Source organism: Eptesicus fuscus, chromosome 20 (genome assembly GCF_027574615.1).
Source record: "Eptesicus fuscus isolate TK198812 chromosome 20, DD_ASM_mEF_20220401, whole genome shotgun sequence".
Lineage (NCBI taxonomy): Eukaryota > Metazoa > Chordata > Mammalia > Chiroptera > Vespertilionidae > Eptesicus > Eptesicus fuscus.
This window is the reverse complement of record NC_072492.1, coordinates 30283279-30299946: the sequence shown is the minus strand read 5'-3', so window position 1 is coordinate 30299946 and position 16668 is coordinate 30283279. Positions and strand designations below refer to the sequence as shown.

The 16668-nt window shown below is 39.8% G+C and overlaps 1 protein-coding gene across 2 annotated transcripts; it reads right to left on the bottom strand.

The window, feature by feature from the left end:
• Positions 1 to 1801: 1801 nt before the first annotated feature.
• On the bottom strand, positions 1802 to 16641 carry TUBD1 (tubulin delta 1). Of its 2 annotated transcripts, XM_028157504.2 has the most exons (9): positions 16202 to 16641; positions 14897 to 15112; positions 12548 to 12695; positions 11541 to 11757; positions 10665 to 10896; positions 8158 to 8322; positions 5359 to 5499; positions 4077 to 4260; positions 1802 to 2506 (listed from the first exon to the last, which is right to left on the bottom strand). In XM_028157504.2, exons 2-9 carry the CDS (start codon positions 15066 to 15068, stop codon positions 2404 to 2406), a joined length of 1362 nt encoding a protein of 453 aa, XP_028013305.2. In that variant the 5' UTR covers positions 15069 to 15112; positions 16202 to 16641; the 3' UTR covers positions 1802 to 2403. The 2 variants fall into 2 exon arrangements, with proteins under 2 accessions (XP_028013305.2, XP_054565527.1); XM_054709552.1 differs by lacking the exons at positions 12548 to 12695; positions 14897 to 15112; positions 16202 to 16641 and having other exon boundaries at positions 10665 to 10838; positions 11541 to 11600.
• Between the last annotated feature and the right edge of the window lie 27 nt (positions 16642 to 16668).

Sequence of the window (16668 nt, the reverse complement as noted above, 5' to 3'; positions counted from 1 at the left end):
GGCATGTGCCCTTGACTGGAATCAAACCCGGGACCCTTCAGTCCACAAGCCAACGCTCTATCCACTGAGCCAAACCAGCCAGAGCTAAGTGATGGTTTAAATAAAGGAGAAAGATGTTGCAGATTGACTGGCTAGCATTGGGTGGGGAGCACCCAAAGATCCCCAGAAGCAAGAGGAAATGAATGGGAAGAAGCAGGTTTTATAATCTGAAGAGCTCTCGGAGAAAAGCATAAATGGGGGAGAGTGAAAAGGGTTGAAAACAAAGAGCAGTTGGAATTACACTGTGCTCACTGCCTATAGGGGTGCATCCTGGCCCTATAGGATGATGTCTGAGTGAAAACAGTGCTCCGGGGCCCACCAAAGAAACTACATGTCCAAAGCTGCTGTATCTGTATGCCCAGGAAGTTACTAGTCTATGGTCCTAGCTGATTGGCCGTTTTGTGCACACAAAGTATATTTGCAATGCCACCCCTTATCTTGAAGTTTAGGATCAGCTTCTTTGTGTTAATTTTTGAGTCAAAATCCTAACCCTAATAGTAAATAGATTAAAAAAATTCTGTGTAAATGTTTAAAACAAGTTTGCAAATATTTAGGTCCACATAAGTGAGTGGACTCAGAGCTCTAATTTGGGGTTTACTTTTTTTAAAAAATGTTTTTTTAATTGATATTAGAGAGAGAGGAAGGGAGAGGGAGAGACAGAAACATCCATTGGCTGCCTCTTGCACACCCCACACTGGGGATTGAGCCAGCAACCTGGGCATGTGCCCTGACCGGGAATCAAACCGGTGACCTCTTGGTGCATGGCAAGATGCCCAACTTACTAAGCCACAACTAACTGAGCCACCCTGGCCAGGCAGGGTTTACTTTTAATATTCACCTGCCATTGATTCCATGAGTTGCCAAATTAGTAATATACTTGTCCCTATGGTACCTTTCTTAAATATAAAATGATTTCAACTTAAGACTTTCTTTAAGCTAAACTTTAAGCAAGTTTCTTCAGAATCAGCTTACCCCTGGTGAGATCATTCAGTTACAGATATTTACTAATGCTGGTTTAGTTTGGAAAATTGATTTAGTCTTAGGATCTCTTCAGTGCCAAACAATTACTTTTAATGTTATTTTGTAAAAATTATGATGTAATTATTTTTCAAGTGTAGTTGGGTTAACAAAATGCAGCAGTGGGGCGTGCCCTTTAGCAGCTGAACAGACAGATAGACCACTTTATACATTCCTTAGAAATAAGATATGGTTCAGTATTTTAAATCATAGCAACAGTTGATAAGAAAAACAGCAAAAAGGTAATCATTTCCATATGGAAAGAAAAGGAAGAGCCAGTGAAGCTGTGAACTGTCATTTTTCCAAATAAAAATAAATCACCACTGATAGATTTGGCAGAAAGGGCAAATGTTCCTATTTCCCACTTTACATTGTGAGTACATCACACGTGGTGTGTTTTACTGAAGTCCACCACTCCCTGCAAACTCAGTTGCCAACTTGCAATTGTGTTTTGTCCTGAGTGAAACCGACACCTCTGGATGTGCCAATTTCATCAAGCACAGTATTTCCTTGGTGATAATTTTCTCAACTTAGTGAAATTTTGGTGAAAGCTCTTACCCCTTTTTTATGAAAAGCATATAACCATCTTCTAAATACCTATTAATAATTTAAAAGCACTAGTTGGAATAAAATCAGTTTCTGCCCTGGCATTCCAAAATCTAAAAGAAAAACAAACCCAATTTTCTGATAACCAAAAAGGTTAAGAAAAGCTAACAGAATAACCATTTACTCATTTACCTTCGTATTTAAGCATGATGTATATTTATTAACAAAATCCTGGCTTTATTTTAAATAGCTGCTTAAGGTAGAAAATCTTACCTGTTATAGAATAAAATATACAAGATGTTCACCCTGTAATATTTAACAACAGCTCCCTCTTGTGGTTCAGAACATTCATTTCAAAGATAAATACATTTAAATACAGAATTGCAATTTCTTAACTTAAAATTGTGCCGTGAAGGTTTAGCACATATTTAATGAATCCTTTTTGAAATGAAGAGGGAAGAGTTAGGCATATAGGGACAAAACAGAATATTCCCCTTTTTTGGATAGTTCCAGCGTTCCAACATCTCAGCAAAGTGTTTCCAAAGTTCTTTATAGAAGCACCAATTTTTTTGTGTCTTACAAATGAAAATACCAAGTAGATGTTTTCATTGAAAAGATGATATTCTCTATTTAAAAGGTTCTTCTCCTATTCTGTGGGCATAGTATGCAGAAGAAATAAGCATTTGACTTGGCTGGCTTTAAAAGATCAGAATTTGAAAACATACAGTGATAATAGTATTGAAAATATTTTAGTCCAAAAATGACGTAAGGCATTTTTCCCCTTGATCCCTTTGTTCAAGATCAGAGATTGCGGTAACTGGCAACAACCTGTTCTAACAATGTGAAACTGTCCAAAAAGTCCTCTTCTTCAATTCCAAACTTTGTGTACTGATGAATGTAGGCTCTGGCAAAAGAAACAGAAAATGTAAAATGAAAAATACCAGACAGATAAATAACTCTTAAAATCAAGCAATAAATGGACCTTTCCCAGCTCATGAACATTTAAAGTCTTCCTTTTGCTTCAATGTTGGCTCCAAAGATTAGCAAACTTTCAAAGTTTATGCAGGCTCCCTGCCTTTTTAGTGTCCAAGAGAGTGACAATAAACTTGGGAATCCTAGTTAATCAAAGTGGAGGCCTTGTCCAATCATTTGAGGAATTTTTCTTTGACAGCTGGTCACTGTGGCGGAGGTCAGGAAACCTGATAACACATTTCTTAATACGAAGTAGACATTCCTTAGCATCAAGTGGAGTTGCACTTGCAATATTTCTGAGCAAGGTAAGGATCTCTTCTATTACTTCAAGGGTCTTATTTTATTTATTTATTTATTTATTTATTTTTTAATATATTTTATTGATTTTTTACAGAGAGGAAAGAGAGAGGGATAGAGAGTTAGAAACATTGATGAGAGAGAAACATCGATCAGCTGTCTCTTGCACACCCCCCACTGGGGATGTGCCTGCAACCAAGGTACATGCCCTTGACCGGAATCGAACCTGGGACCCTTCAGTCCGCAGTCCGACGCTTTATCCACTGAGCCAAACCAGTTAGGGCTATTTATTTATTTTTAACATATTTTTATTGATTTTAGAGAGGAAGGGAGAGGGAGAGAGAAAAAAACATCAATGATAAAAAAGAATTATTGATCAGCTGCCTCCCTCATGCCCCCTACTGGGGATCGAGCCCTTAACCCAGGCATGTGCCCTTGACAAGAATTGAACCCAGGACCCTTCAGTCTGCAGGCCCATGCTCTATCCACTGAGCCAAACTGGCTAGGGCTCAAGGATCTTATTTTAGAAAACTATCTTATTGTCCCTGTCTTATAATGAAATTTCTGCTTTAATTTCATTTCAGGTAGAAACTAATTTAGTCAACAGCAATAATAATAATAAACAAAGACTGAGCATTTTCTAGTCAGGCACTGCACTAGATGTTTTTACATGATTATCTCATTTAATCCTCACCACAGGTCTTCTCAGTTTGGACCCATTATACAGATAAGGAAATGAAGCATGGAGTAACATGCCTAAAGTTTCACACCTACAAAGTGGTAGCCATGCTTACTCCACGTTGTGGATTGAACGTTTGTGTCACCCCAAGGTGATGGTATTTAGGAAGTGAGGCCTTTGGGAGGTGATTAGGTCATGAGGGTGGAGCCCTCAAGAATAGGATTAGTGCCCTCACAAAAGAGGCCCGTGAAAATGCCTTTACGTGTCCTGACACAGAGAAAGACACCACCTGTGAACCAGAAAGTGCATTTTCACCAGACATCCAATCTGCCATCACCTTAAACCTGGACTTCCCAGCCTCCAGAACTGTGAGAAACAAATACTGATTCTTTATAGGCTACCCATCCCATGCTATTTTTGTCAAAGCAGCCCAAACAGGCTAAGATGTTATAGATCCTGCCTTGAGTTTTAACATTATATTATCTGCCTAAGGGTAGGAAGGTTTATAGATTTATCTTTTACTTACTTTGAAGCAAACATATTCCATGCTTTGCCCACAATCATATCAAGTGGTTTTACTAAGAACTGGCTGTTGCTGACCAATGCTGCAGACTTCTCATATTTGTTAAAGGCTCGCTGGGTTTTCCACATATTGAAAGCATTATCAGGTCCTAACCAGGAAGTATAGAGGGCTGGATCTTTAAATCCCCCTAGAGTAAAACAACATAAGCCATTGTTCACATTGTAAATCATTAATTTTGAAAACAAATAATAAAGGAATATTTTCTTATTCACTTCACCAAAATACCTTTTGTTTTGCCTTTTAAAACTAGCCTTACATTTAAAAAGTAAATTTTTAAAAATTAAAAACTAGCTTTACATTGCTTTTGATAAATGATTTATACTCATCATAACAGAGAAAGAGAGAAATATCAATGTGAGAGAGACACATTGATCAGTTGCCTCCCGCACATGCCCTGACCAGGGCTGGGGACCAAGCCTGCTACCGAGGTACATGCTCTTGACCGGAATTGAACCCAGGATCCTTCAGTCCGCTGGCCAACGCTCTATCCACTGATAGAGCGTCAAACCGATTGGGGTGAAATGTTCTCCTTTTAATTGTTACTATTTATCTAAGGGGTATTACAAGAACTAGATTGTTTCGTGTTCTTTATATCACAGCTAGAAGCAGCCAATTGGACACTGCTGAAACCATCAAATAAGGATAATATAAATCTAGAGACATGCCATAGAAACACAAAACTAACAAGAGAACTGCTCTTTCAACTTCTTGAAACTTTTGTAACAAAATGCTTGGCACAGAAACCACTAGCTGTCCCACAAGACCTGTTCTCTCTCTTTAGTAACAAAACCCCCAAATTTTAACTGTGCTCATGGTGACCTTGCAGCTAAGTGTGGCACGTGATTCAGTCCCAGTCAAATGGATATAAGCACCAGAGTGGTGTGTGACTCTAGGAGGAGGAGGTGTGCCCTTCTTTGCTCCTTTCTATGTGAGCTGGTGGCTGAACTCTAACAGATGTCTTAGAAGGAAGAAGCCATAAGGTAAAGACAACAGAACAACCAGATTCAGGAAGAAAGAATTAAATTGGTATCTTGTTTAAACCACCCCTATTTTGGTGTTCAGTCACATACTAACTGATAAAATGGTTTCATTTTGCTATAAAAACACATAATTATTATTATTTTCCTTTCTCTAAGAATAAATTCAGGGACTTTATTTTTAAACCATGTGTACCATATGCATGTGCAAAAAGCACATCTTAATTTTCACCTTACCCCCTGCTTACCCATATCCGCACTGTGCACCTCTTTTCCACGAAGGATGACCAAGTTAGCAAGGGACGTGTTAAAGTGAAGGTTCTTGTTGACAGACATTCTACCAAGAGTAGGAGCTCCTGATAAAGGAGGCCGCACCTGCCAATCAATACCTACCAAAGGAAAAAAACAAAAGCAAGAGATTTTATGAATGGCTTTGAACAGGAAAAGAAAAATATATTACAGAATTTATGTATTTTACATAAATTTTTATTTGATAACTAAAAGTTTTTTTGCTGCTAAGAGAGGGTGGTAGCCAGCCTCCAAGAGGAATCCCAATGACTCTTGCCTCCTGGAATTCAGGTCCTGGTATGGTCCCTTCCCACATGGGACAGGGCTGACCTTAATCACCAAAAGGGTGGTGCAGAAATGATGGTGTGTGACTCCCAAAGCCAGGTCATAAAAGACACTGTAACTTCCGCCTGGCTCCATCTTGGATCACTCATTCCTCCTGTTGCTAGGACATGTGGAAACAGATATACTGCTGATGGCAGTATTAGCGGGGTCAGTCTTTATATAGAGCAGTCTGATAACAAATGAAGAGTTTTAAAACTATATTCTTCAACCTTGTTAGTGATGTATATATATTTATATACATGAATATTTATATGTTCAAAGCTCTATTATAGAATTGTACACCTGAAACTTAGATAATTTTATTAACCAATGTCACCCCAATAAATTCAATTTTTTAAAAAAGCTCTATCTATAAACTGTGAAAAAAAATGTTAACACCCTAAAGTCCCTCATAGGAAAATGACTAAGCAAATTGTAGTTTATTGACCTAAGCTCAGCACAGCATATCTTACACTATCCTTAGGAACACAGTGTTCCTTGAGATGTTAACAGGTTTTGCTAGAAAAACAGGTATATACTCTGGTCCCAAAAATTCAGGAAGCATTACTTTAAGATGTGAACTATCCACCTATCTCCAAACCCCAGGCACTATAATCTAAAATCCCTAAGGAATTACAATTAAATGTAGAAGAAATCTACTTTCATAGTATTGAAACCTAAATTATTGTGGTTTGTGGTAAAATATACACTACAAAGATAATACTTAGTAGTGATTTCCAGTTAAACATGACAGATTGAATAAACAAGTTTACTGCCACTCTCTCCCCAAATCTCACTAACAAGACAATACAAGGATTTTTTTTTTTTTTTAAGGCATAAGCAAGAAAAAAAGGCAGAGGAGATAATGGCAGCAAAATGTTGGAAGCTGGAAAGCAAATGAAGGAGTGGTTACTATTTAGCAACCGGGGAAAGCTGAAACTCCTGCGCCCAGTGGAGGTCCTGGAGGCATGCCAGGCACTTCAAAAAGAGGAAGAAACAGGAGGATTAGTTAAAAATCTGGCTGAGAAGCACTGAGAGCCCCAGACCCTTCCCACTCCCTGCAGCAGGGGGAGTGCACCCCTCCATCAGGAAGGTCTAAGCCACGGAGGCTCTGGCCTGAGGGACACTATTGCTGGGCCACTGTTTCAGGCTCTGAAGATATAGCAGAGAACAAAATAGATTTTTTTAAAAACCTTTATGTTCTACTAAGATAAACCAAAAGGTCCACATTAAGGAATTTCAAAATGCTGAAGACAGAGAAAATCCTAAAAGATTCAAGAGAGAACAAAACAGGATTAGGAATCAGATCCACTTCTCAACAGTAGCACTGGAAGCTGGAAGATGATAGAGCAATGCATTCAAAAATACTGAATAAAAATGATTCCCAACCTCGAATCCTGTACCTGGCCAAACTATCAATGTCGTGAAAGGGCAGAATAATGATATTACATGGCTCAACTATGAGTATTTATGTAGCAAAAGTAATTCAAACATTGAAAACTGATCTAGTCAAAAAGTGTGTGTGTGTGTGTGTGTGTGTGTGTGTGTGTGTGTGTGTGTAGAGGTGTGTAAGAAGGTTCTATCCTCCATTTTTACATTAGGGAGGCAATTGATAATATCTAAACGTGGAAAATAACGTAAGTAACAGTATAAGCAAGATATTTAGAAATATGGAGGCAAATTCCAGAAGCAGCAGCTAAAAACACGGAAAGTAAGGCATCAGCTAGGCAGTGGGGGAAATGTAGGACAGGGCACTGCTCTTTTCCTCATTATAAATTCATGCAGGACAATTACTTGGCTTTTTAAAAAAGGTTGAGATATAATATACATACACTGCAAATGTATGTAAACAAAATCCATAAATATTTTATGCTTATAATACAAATCTAAGTATTAAAATGGATTTAAATATACACTTAAGTGAGTTTTAACTACTTGCTTTTTAAAAATTTTGTTAATATATTTTTTTGTTGATTTCAGAGAGGAAGGGAGAGGGAGAGAGAGAGAAACATCAATGATGAGAGAGAATCATCGATTGGCTGCCTCCTGCACGCCCCCTATGGGGATCGAGCCTGCAACCAGGGCATGTGCCCTTGACCAGAATTGAACTGACCCTTCAGTCCACACGCTGATGCTCTATCCACTGAGTCAAACTGGCTAGGGCTTAATTACTTGTTTTTAAAAACTCTGTTCATATATTACTTTGATAAAAATAAAATGTAAATAAAATTAAATGTCACACTTATCCGAAATTATTTTGGGAAATGACACTGTGAGGTGATTAGGAAGCCCGCCCGGGATGTCCTGGTGAGTCAGGCTCCTCCCTGGCCAGAAGAAGGGGCCATTATTTTGTAACTGGCCCAAGCCGGTTTATATTGAGAACCCCAGGCATTCTTCCCAGCTTTTGGGTGACATATTTTTAAAATACCCTTTACCTTCTTCCATTTTTGCATTAGAAATGAGCATCTGTCTCAAATGCTTGAGGAGGCCAGCCCAAGTAAACGTGCTGTATGCCAGGGAATGCTCAGACATTTGGGGAATGTTACGAACACCCAGCATCTTGAATTCAGGATGGGGAACTAAGTTCTCCATTAAGTCTCCTGTAAGGAAAAAAAAGAAATCTTAACTAAAATTTTAATTCCGCATTGTTCCTGTTGGTCTATTCACAATCACGATTTGATGGTCTTTGAGTATTTTCTCCTCCAAGCCAGAATTGCTTAAATTTTAAAATGTAAATAAAATTTCAGAGACAGTCTATTAAAGACCATGTATTTGCTTCATTTTGGCACCAATTTTAGCATGAGTGAGAAATAACACTTTGCCAAAAAAGAAACAAAGAGTTTAGAAGCCAAGTAACTGTTTATATGAATGAAATATTTAGCTAACAGAGTAAGCATAAGAGTTAATATGCTTTTATTCTTTTTGTATTCACTAAATATTCCTTTAGAAATCTTCCTAGTTCTCTAATTTATTTTATCTAGTTAAATGATAATCGGAACTGTGAGAAACAAATTTATGTTGTTTACATGCCACCCAGCCTATGAGTTATAGCAGCCTGAGTGGACTAAGACAGACTAATCTATGGACGTCCTGCCTTCTCAATCTATCAGTCTTCCCCTGTCTTTTTCTTTCTTTCTTTCTTTCTTTCTTTCTTTTTTTTGTTTTTTTTTTTTGTTTTGTTAAAAAAAAATCCTCATCTGATTCACCTGATATTTTCCCATTGATTTTTAGAGAGAGTGGAAGGGAGAGGGAGAGACAGAGAGAGAGAGAAAAAATTGATGTGAGAGAGACATATCAATTGCCTTCGCACATACCCCGACCAGGCAAGGGATTGAGCCTGCAACTGAGATACATGCCCTTGACCAGAATCAAACCCGGGACTCTTCAGTCTGAGGGCCGAGGCTCTATCCATTGAGCCAAACCAATCAGGGCAGTCTTCCCTTTTCTTCACCTCCCTCCTTATGCAGCTCCTTGCCCTTCTGACTCACCAAATCTTTCTGGTGAAAAAATCCAATCTTGGATCAGCCCCGTGCTTCTCCTTCTCTGTGCCTGACAGAGTATAGAAAGTCACCCCAGATGGCAGACAGGGATCCCCGCAGAATTCACAATCCCCAATTGCTTTGTTGAGAGGGTGATGTCTCCTCAAACACTTGAGCAGAACTATGTGGGTATCTGAGGTCTTTAGTGGACTTACGTTTTAAAAATTGAGCAATTGAGGAAGAAACAAAATTGGAGGAAAGCTAAGGGACCTGTTTTAGATGCAGTGTGTTTGGAATGTCCATGAAATGTGTACATAGAGATGTCAGGAAGGCTGCTCAATATAGAAATCTGGAGCTTAGGGAATTGGTCAGAGTTGGAGATAAACTGGCAGGTTGGAGAAGACAAGTGGTATTTAAAGCTGTGGAACTGGGGAGAGGATCCAAGACTAGCATTTAGAGCCTGAAAAACGGAGGAAAAAAGGGGATAAAAGGAGTAGTCATGGAGATAGGAAAAAAATCAGTAGAGGGGCTGTCACAAAAGGCAAAGAGGAAGAATGCAGACAGATGACAGAGATGGCACCTACAGGTCTGAGCACACTGATGAGAAATGAGGACAGTGGGAGAAATCAGTGATATGAACTGAGGAAGAGGTGGCAGGAGAGGAAGACAGGGAAAAATGATAAATCCATTCAGAACATGCTAAATTTAAAGAAGCAGAAGGTAACTAAGAAAACTGGGATAGGGAAAGAGAAAACTATTTGGGGAAGAGATTAGGGCGGGGCTAGGGAAGGGGGATATAGATTATAGAGTCATTTGCATCTGGATGATTTGAATTGATAAGGGACTATTTGCCAAATAAGCTGAAAAAAGAATGGTGGGTTTATTTTTATTTTTTTATTTTTATTGATTTCAGAGAGGAAGAGAGAGACAGAAACATCAATGATGAGAGAGAATCATTGATTGGCTGCCTCCTACACACGCCACACTGAGGATTGAGCTTGCAACCCAGGCATGTGCCCTGACCGGGAATCGAACCATGATCTTCTGGTTTATAGGTCGATACTCAACCACTGAACCACTCCGGCCGGGTGATGGGTCTTTATGGAGTGATAAAAATGATGGTTGTACAACTTCGTGGATATGCTAAAAAACACTGACTTGTACACTTGAAATGGGTGCATTGTATGTTATGTGAATTATACCTCAAAGTTTTTCTGAGAAAGAGAGAGAGAGAGAATTCTGAAGAATAGTCTATGGGCATCCACCACTCTTTAGAGAATTTAGTAACTTCCCAAAACATTTCAGTAAGACAGTTCAGAGAGCTAAGCAGCTCCTTAGGAAGGCTTTTGAGAAGAGGGAGACGGAGTGTATCTTCAGGCAGAGGAGAGGAGGCAAGAAAGAATAACTTCGAGGCTTTCAGAACATAAGACTTTCCTGTCAATAACATACAGGAGGACCAATACCTAGTGGATTTCTTCTGTAGTGAGATGAGCCTTCCTCAGAGTAAGTAGGCTGGAACACACTTCCCAGCTGATGGGCGAGGACTTGATTTATATCTCTGAAGGAGATCTGCTTGATATTCATCAGTTTTGCACAGATCTTATGAAGAGCATCATTCTCGTGAACAAGGAGGGCGTCTGAAGATCGGTACAGGTGAGAAAGAGTCAAAATGGAGTTGTAATTCTGAACAATAACCTGGAGAGGAGCAGGTCAGAAATAAAGGCAGGAGAGAAGAGTGGTTAAGAGGGTGGATTCTCAGGGCATCCTGCCTGGGATCAAGTCCTGGCTCTATCACTTTCTGGCTATATGATCTTGTACAAGTTATTTAATCTCTTTGTGCCTCAGTTTCCTCTCTATAAAATGGGAATAATAATTATACCAGCCTCCTAGAGTTTTAAAGGTTGATGACAGAATGCATGTAAATCACTAGAACAGTGCCCTGTATATAGTAAAGATTCAATGGATGGCCAACGTTACTATCACACTTTCTTCCTACATCATTTCCTAGAGTGACTTATCTCACCTCCATGTTATGATTTCTCAAGGTCTCTGCTTCTTATACTGTAGATAGTGGAACTAACTCAGGAATGTGTCCCGGAGAGAAAATGCACAATTGTCTTGTTTGGAATTTTTAGAGACCAGGACACCTCATTTGTTTGCAAAAGTTTCAGCAAAGTTAAATGAATTGTTCACGCAAGTACCATATTGTATAGTCTCTCCTGAAGCAGTAACTTAACATTTCCAAAGAAAGGGTCAGATCAATCTTTTGCCTACATGTATTGCAACTGCAGCAGGATTGAAATATAAAACTGTAAAAATTTCAATGAATGTGTTCTTACCTCACCAGTTCCATAAGGCCATATAATGTGATTCATTTTCAAAGCGTTGGAATACTGATCTTGTAAATTCCGTGTAATGAAGGCTCCTAGCCCAGATCCTGTGCCTCCAGCCATACTCATTATGATGAAAAAACCACTCAAGGAGTCACATTTCTCTACTTCCTTCTGGATTAGGTTCATTATAGATTCTGCATGTCTGGGTCCATGAACAGAGTAACTATGCAATGCAAAAGGAACAAATACAAACTCCTTACAGTTTAACCAGAGATATGCAATGCAGAGAGAAAGATATAGGACAGAGAAGGCTTTTTAAACCCATGAAAGTGAACTAACTCTCATGAAAGGCACAAAATTTAAAATACACAAGTTAAAACATACTTAACAGGAGAGTAGGAATGCTAGCACAGTGAATTGATTAGGTACAGAAAATCCTGTTACAGGCCATTCCTTTAGCTGGAGACTCCAATTACCAGGTAGTTCAGTAAGGTTATGGTACAACATAATATTCAGTACTCATAACAATACTCCTAAAGCAGTGGTTCTCAAACTTTTTTGCACATTACAATCACCCAGGGAAGCTTTGAAAAATCCCAATATCCGGGCTTCTTCCCATACCAATTAAATCAGAATTTTTGAATTGAGCCTAGGTACTGGAATTTCCCAAAGAACCCCAGGAAATACTACTGCCTCATTGTATTCCCTATTAGCTGGAATACCTGCGCAATGAAGATATGATATTGATAATAAGTTTGTTGGCAGAATGACAGTGAAGAAGTGGAAAACCCTGCTGCAAGAGGTCCATGGTTTCATCATTACCTGGACCTGAAGCACAGACATACATGAGATAGAAGGAGAGTTTCTTCTGGGTGAAGTCACACCCTACATTTTAAAATAGTAATCTTAAGATTATGTGCACAGTATATCAACCGCGCAGTTGTAACTACACTCTCTACTAATCGACTATGTAGCTGTATCTACACTGAAAAATCATGATGAATTATTCTTACCCATATGCCCAGTTGTTTCCAGAACCTTGCTTTTGACAGAAGCATGAACGCTGGCCATATTTCCATCGGCCAGACTGGGAAGCCTTTGATAGTGTTTGATTGATAACTTTAGGTTCCATGTCAACAAGTACAGCCCGGGCAATTGGAACTAGAGATGGGAGGGGGGGGGGGTGGAATAAAAGAATAATATTTCATATGTTATATTTAGGCTAACACAAGAGTATAAACTTCTAAGTACCCCCCCCACACACACACACACACACAAAATCTGAAGTATGAGGATAGAAAGATTGGTCATACTGCTCAGAAATCAAGGTGGGCAGCAGCAGGTATATGCTGATGGTTCACAATGTCTAGCATTCTGCTAAGCAGGATGAATCAGTGTGAGTTACAATGATCACTGGGTCAGGTCTACAAACATCTGTTGCGTGCTTACAATGTGCCATGTACTGGGAACACAGAGATGAAGACTACACCCATCCAGCCCTAGAAGGCCTAGTTGGAGATGAAACACTTAATCACTGTATCATGTGATGACCCATGACAAATCCACACTGAGTAGTATATTCGGAGGTACAAAATACCATGAACACAACAAGCAGTTTAGGATTGTTGAAGCAGATGATAGAGGAGGGAGCAGAAGAAGTGATGGATGGAGATGGAATGCAGGCAGGGCTCAGATCTTGGAAGTCCTTGTGTACAATGTTAAAAGCTTGAAATGAACCACTGAAAATGTTCAAGCAGGGGAGGAATAATCAGAAGTCTTTTTTTAAAAGATATTTTTATTAATTTCAGAGAGGAAGGGAGACGGAGCGAGAGAGAAACATCAATGATGATAGAGAATCATTGATTGGCTGCCTCCTGCACGCCCCCTACTGGGGATCGAGCCCACAACCCGGGCATGTGCCCTTGACTGGAATTGAACCTGGGACCCTTCAGTCCGCAGGCCCGCTCTATCCACTGAGCCAAACCAGCTAGGGCCAGATGTCTTTTTAATACAGCAGTGTGGAGGATAGATGTGATAGACACAGGAGTTTAGGCAGGGAAACTCAGAAAGAGTGTCTTGAAACAGTCCATGTGAGAGAGGACAAGAGTCAAAACTAAGGTGATGACAGTGAACATGGAAAAGGCAGGAGAGTTTCAAGAGATATGTAGGAGGTAAATCAAGCAGATATTTTTTGAGTATGTTTTGATTTATTTCAGAGAGAGGAAGGGAGAGGGAGAGAGAGAAACATTGACGAGAAAGAAACATCTATCAGCTGCTTCCTGCACTCCCTGGCCCCTACTGGGGATCGAGCCCAAAACCCAAGCATGTGCCTTGACCCAGAATTGAACCGTGACTTCGGCACTCAACCACTGAGCCACACTGGCTGGGCTAAATTAAGCAGATCTTGATGTCTGATGGTATGTGAGCATTAAGAGCCCAAGTTTTATTTATTTATTTGTTAAAATATATTTTATTGATTTTTTACAGAGAGGAAGGGAGAGGGATAGAGAGTTAGAAACATCGATGAGAGAGAAACATCGATCAGCTGCCTCCTGCACATACTGGGGATGTGCCCACAACCAAGGTACATGCCCTTGATTGGAATCAAACCTGCGACCCTTCAGTCCACAGGCCGACGCTCTATCCACTGAGTCAAACCGGTTAGGGCAAGAGCCCAAGTTTTAAAGGAAAGATAATGAATGATGCTGGATATGGAGATGCTGACTTTGAAGTACACATGGGAGATGCAGGTGGAGACGTCCACTAATTGTTGCCTGAAAGTGAGGCTAGGCTAGAGATTTGAGAGTCATTCGTGTAAAAGATGTCACAAATTATAAGAGAAACTGAAATTGCCCAGAGAGAACTATACACGTGAGGACAGAGGAGCACCTGAGATACAACCATTGGAGAAGAAAGGTTCAGATTCTAAGAAGGAGTTTTAAGGAGGGAGTTTTAGAGTTAGTTACCAAATCCAGTAGAGAATTAAGTAAATTAAGAAAATAAAACAGTCACTGGATTGGGTAATTAGGCTAACACTGGGAACTCTTCTTAGAGCAGTGTAGGGCAGAAGCAAGATTATAGCTGGGTAAAGTGGGTAATCCTTGAGACTCTTAAAGAGATATAGTCAAGAGATAAGTTTTGTTTTGTTGTTTTTAAATTGGCAAGATCTGAGCATGCTCTTGTGCCGAGGGGGAAGATGCTACCATAATGGCAAAGGTTGTTAACACAGAAACAAAGGATCAAGTGCAAAGTCATTCCCTAAAAAGATGGGAAGGGATGAAATTCAGACACGATGTGGATGGCCTGGCCTTGAAGTGGTTGGTTATGTCAGAGTAAAGGAGAGGACTGTGAACCACACATACCTCCATTTTCCTCCTCACTGAAGAATCTTTCTTTGCAAGATGCTTGATATGCCTCATTCTCTCTTTTAGAGCAGAGTCCCTGGGGACAGTGTGAATCACTAAATAGAGCATCAAATACTTCAAAACCAATCTGATTGCCACACTGACCAAGTTGCACTGTTACTATTGACATGCTGAGACACAAACTAGGCCTATTTCCTCAAAAAAGTGAGCAACCTGTAATAGAAAAATATAGGTTTTGAGAACCACTACATTATCAATAACTAAAGAACAAATAAAATGCCATGTGTGTTAATATACATCAATAAAATACATAATTTAAAAATGCCATATGCATATATGGTGTTATAGATGAAATAGCTATGTCGTCTAAGGAACCAATCATTTAAGGAAGTTGTTCTTTTTCTCTACATGGTTTTGGGATTTGGAATTTATTGTACCCAAATCTATTCATACACAGCTCAACAGTTTCCAAAATTTGATTTGTATTCGCTATTTTCCCATGCATGCATTTAAAACAAAACATAACAAAATTGGTTGAAGGAATTAATACTATACACTTCCCACCATAGGGACACATAGAACACAGAAGTTAACTCAACAATTGTACATTTATTGATTAACATTAATTTTCTCTCTTCTAAATAATGACTTTCTCTCTCTCTCCACCAATCACCTTTCTGGCCTGGTAACTACAGTAACACTTATAAGAAAAACTGTGTTTAGCTCAGGTAGGACAGCAAGGAAGACCAAGCTTGGAAAAATTGGACCAGATGAAATATTACAGCAAGTCTTCACTATTTTTTAACAAAGAGACAATTTTTATTTTTTATTTTTTGTAAATACCTCACACCAGGTCTATGCAGCACTGGAAAGAGCAGTGACTTGTAAGCCATACTCTGTACTCATAATTTTTTTCTTTTTTAAATATATTTTTATTGATTTCAGAGAGGGAGGGATAGAAACATCAATGATGAGAGAGAATCACTTATCAGCTGCCTCCTGCATGCCCCCTACTGGCTATCGAGCCTGCAACCCCCGGCATGTGCCCCTGACTGGAATCGAACCTGGGACCCTTCAGTCTGCAGGCGGAGGCTGTATCCACCGAGCCAAACCAGCTAGGGCTGTACTCATAATTTTCAAACTACCTTGCAAACGAGGTATCATTACTCTCATTTTAAAGATAAGGAAACAGGCTCTGAAAGGTTATGTGACTTTCCCATGCCCACTTAAGTAATAAATAGCAAAGGCAAGACTCTCCCTTTCCCCACTAATCCTAGGAGTTCCCCCATTAACCCCACTCACTGACAGCCCCAGGACCAGCCGTTTCTGTCCTGTTCAAACTTCAGAGGGCCATTATGCGCATGCTCACTTTCAACACCCAAAAAAACTAGGGAGAACGAATGCGCATGTTCCACAAACGAAGAGTTTTGTTGTATTTTTTTTTTCTTTTCCTATTCATAAAGGTTAATTACGCATGTTCAATTTCAATTTATCAACTTCAGACACGGTACGCATGCTCCCTGTTGATCAAATGCTTGAGCTGACAATGCGCATGATCTAGCTTCCACGAGCGGCTTCGGCTGGGCTTCTGCGCATGTGTCTGCCAGTACCTCACTCCTGGCGATAGTTGTACGCATGTGCATTGCCCACAGTCGGCTTCACAGAGCCTTGTGCGCATGCTCTCGCGCTGAACTTGAGGAGCCAGTCTAAGGCCTAAGCGCAGACGCACTGAGCTCAAGCAGCCAGTGATGGCGGCAGCGGCGGTGGTG